This window comes from Pocillopora damicornis, chromosome 3, assembly GCF_964200805.1.
Source record: "Pocillopora damicornis chromosome 3, jaPocDami1.2, whole genome shotgun sequence".
In the NCBI taxonomy this organism is placed as follows: Eukaryota; Metazoa; Cnidaria; class Anthozoa; order Scleractinia; family Pocilloporidae; genus Pocillopora; species Pocillopora damicornis.
In genome coordinates this window covers 16,683,042-16,685,541 of record NC_142672.1, presented here as the reverse complement: position 1 = coordinate 16,685,541, position 2,500 = coordinate 16,683,042, and the positions used below count along the sequence as shown (strand labels likewise).

Below are 2,500 nucleotides of genomic sequence, written 5' to 3'. Positions count from 1 at the left end.
GGGGAGGTTGTGTCTCTGATAAATTTGTAACCGAGAACTGTGGTTTTCTGGACAAGCTTCTTCCGGGAGATATGGTGATGGCTGACCGAGGATTTACCGTTAGTGAAAGCATTGGTCTCAAGCAAGCAAGACTGGTAATCCCAGCTTTTACAAAGGGAAAATCTCAGCTGGACCCAGTGGATGTGGAGCAGACTAGAGGAATTGCAAATGTAAGGATCCATGTTGAACGTGTGATTGGATTGCTCAGACGAAAATTTACGATTCTAGAAGGTACCCTGCCAACTGACTATCTTATATCTAATCATGAAAACTCTGATCGCCACACTCCACTGGTGGATCACATGATAAGAGTTTGTGCAGCTCTTGTTAACTTCTGTCCTCCTATTGTACCTTTTGATTAGGCAAACCTCCCATTTCAAATAGTTATGTTGTGTATGATTGAAGATAAATTTAGAAACAAAGACACATGGAACTCTCCAGAAATGTGGATATTCCAATAAATATTCTTAATGTACTTTACCATTTGTTTAATTTGTAAACCTTGGATGTTATAGTGCAATTCAGAAAATGGTGAACAACTGAAATATGCCTGAATTGTTACTGTGAACATTGTTTATTACTTTTTCATCAAACTGTGTTCTATCCAGAATAACCCAATCAGGTTTGTGCTACTTGACTGATACCCACGACTTATTTTGGTGTTCACATTTTTTTTTTAGTTGTACTGTAAATAGTGAAATAATATTGTATCTGATGATCGAGGAATTCTCCATGAGGGTGTCGACAATATACTTCAAACCCTTGATCATTCTTTAAAAAAAAATTTAAAGCCTTGGAAAGAGAAACCAAACCCCTGTTTATGTCCCCTTTTAATTAGATATTGCTTGTTGATTCCTTCCTTTGAAACTGGAGGGTTGTTTGACATTGTCTTTATGTGGGTGTGCCATTGTCGAAATGAGAGGAAAAGAAATGAAACATTGATTTGACTTAATGTTGGCATGCAGATTGGATGAAGAATGCATCCAGCCCTGTCATCTTTAATTTATAATTATGTTAAAACAGTAGATATTTTAGCATTCAATTACCATTGGCTGTTGTGTCTTAGTAGGGAAAGCAAAGAATACCATGAAAATTACAACTGAGGTACAAACAACTTTGACTGGCAAGTGTGATTAAAAAAATTGCCCTGCAAAACTTAGTTTTCTTTTATGAACAAAGTAAATGATCTTCTCATGCATGTAATGTACATAGATTGAGAACTGAAATTGATTAAAAACAAAATTACATGGATTTTATCCTTCACTTCAGACTGTATGCATAATCAGTGTACTTAGAATGTAGGGAACAAAGTAAATTTGCCATTACTTAGACATGATGCTAAGTGAGTTCTCATACTTTGAATATCAAAATTTATGAATGTGGGATCTTCTCCAAAGACCAGGCAGGTGGAAAATGCAATTGCAAAAACCCCACAGTCACTTCCATTTGTTTGCTGCTGCACTGGCATAGGGTTAAGAGCAACCAAACAGCCCCCTAACAAGTCATTCGTTTGTTCTTCAACCTCTTGGGTTAAAACAGAGTCATGATACAGGCTGTCATAAAGATTGACATGTCCCAGCTCACAGCCAATTGAGCTTACACACACCCAGTGACTGTGATCAGTGTGCAAAATTTGTATGAATTCACCACTGACAACATCAAAATTTCTAACTGGGCCAAGTGTTGGTCGCTGAAAGCCTTCTATGCTTGAATTCTCACCACGCAGCAAAACTTGAGCTTGGTGAATAATGTCACAGTCTAGTCATCCAGTGGGACTAAGAATTAAATCAAAATGGGAGTCAGTTAGGTTTCCCAGAGGACTAGACTTGTCACTGCTGCCATGAGTGACTTTAATGATAGAAATATCACTTTCCTCTTCACCACTTGAGGAATCTGATGAAGAACAATACTTGGCAAGGGTGGTGGCTGAATGGACAGTGGCAACTTTATTGCATTCAGAACATTTCCAGGTTGTTTGATAATTGTTGGGCATTCTGTTTAAACTGAGGCAGGAAAGGTGGAAAAATTTTCCATTTTCACAGTTGTCTCCATGGCATTCTACAACCTTCTCTGTTGTACTAGGCTTAGTCTTGCAGATGCAGATGCTGTCCAATTTCATAGCTGCCTGAATAGATGCTGTAGGGGGTTGTGCTGATGTCCTGGTACCACCTCTTCTCTTGAACTGGGGAAGTCGAGAGCAGTGAGGGCAATACCAAGTCTTTGGCTTTCTCATGGCAGTGAGCGAAAGACAGGAAGGGTGAAACCTTTTGTAAGGGCAATTTTTGTTACTGCATGAAATGGTTTCCTCATGTCTGATTTTCCTGCAAAAACAAATACCATCCTTATCTGGTAATTTAGGAGGCACTGTACATCTTCTGGTATACCATCGCCCTAGAATTTCTGGAAGAATACATATTCTCCAAAATGTTTCCAATTTGGGCAGTACAGAGTTCCAATGCTG

The 2,500-nt window shown here is 38.7% G+C and overlaps 2 protein-coding genes across 2 annotated transcripts in view; one reads left to right on the top strand and one right to left on the bottom strand.

Moving 5' to 3' along the window:
• LOC149048543 (uncharacterized) overlaps positions 1–1,290 on the top strand; it is a 2,455-nt gene extending 1,165 nt beyond the window's left edge. The window contains exon 1 of the mRNA XM_089198812.1: positions 1–1,290. This exon is cut by the window's left edge and continues 1,165 nt beyond it. Within this exon, the coding sequence (XP_089054938.1) occupies positions 1–401 (401 nt within the window). The 3' untranslated portion in view covers positions 402–1,290.
• The window catches only part of LOC149048542 (uncharacterized), a 5,339-nt gene that overhangs the window by 1,202 nt on the left and 1,637 nt on the right, over positions 1–2,500 (bottom strand). The window contains exon 1 of the mRNA XM_089198811.1: positions 1–2,500. This exon is cut by the window's left edge and continues 1,202 nt beyond it; it is cut by the window's right edge and continues 1,637 nt beyond it. Within this exon, the coding sequence (XP_089054937.1) occupies positions 1,802–2,500 (699 nt within the window). The 3' untranslated portion in view covers positions 1–1,801.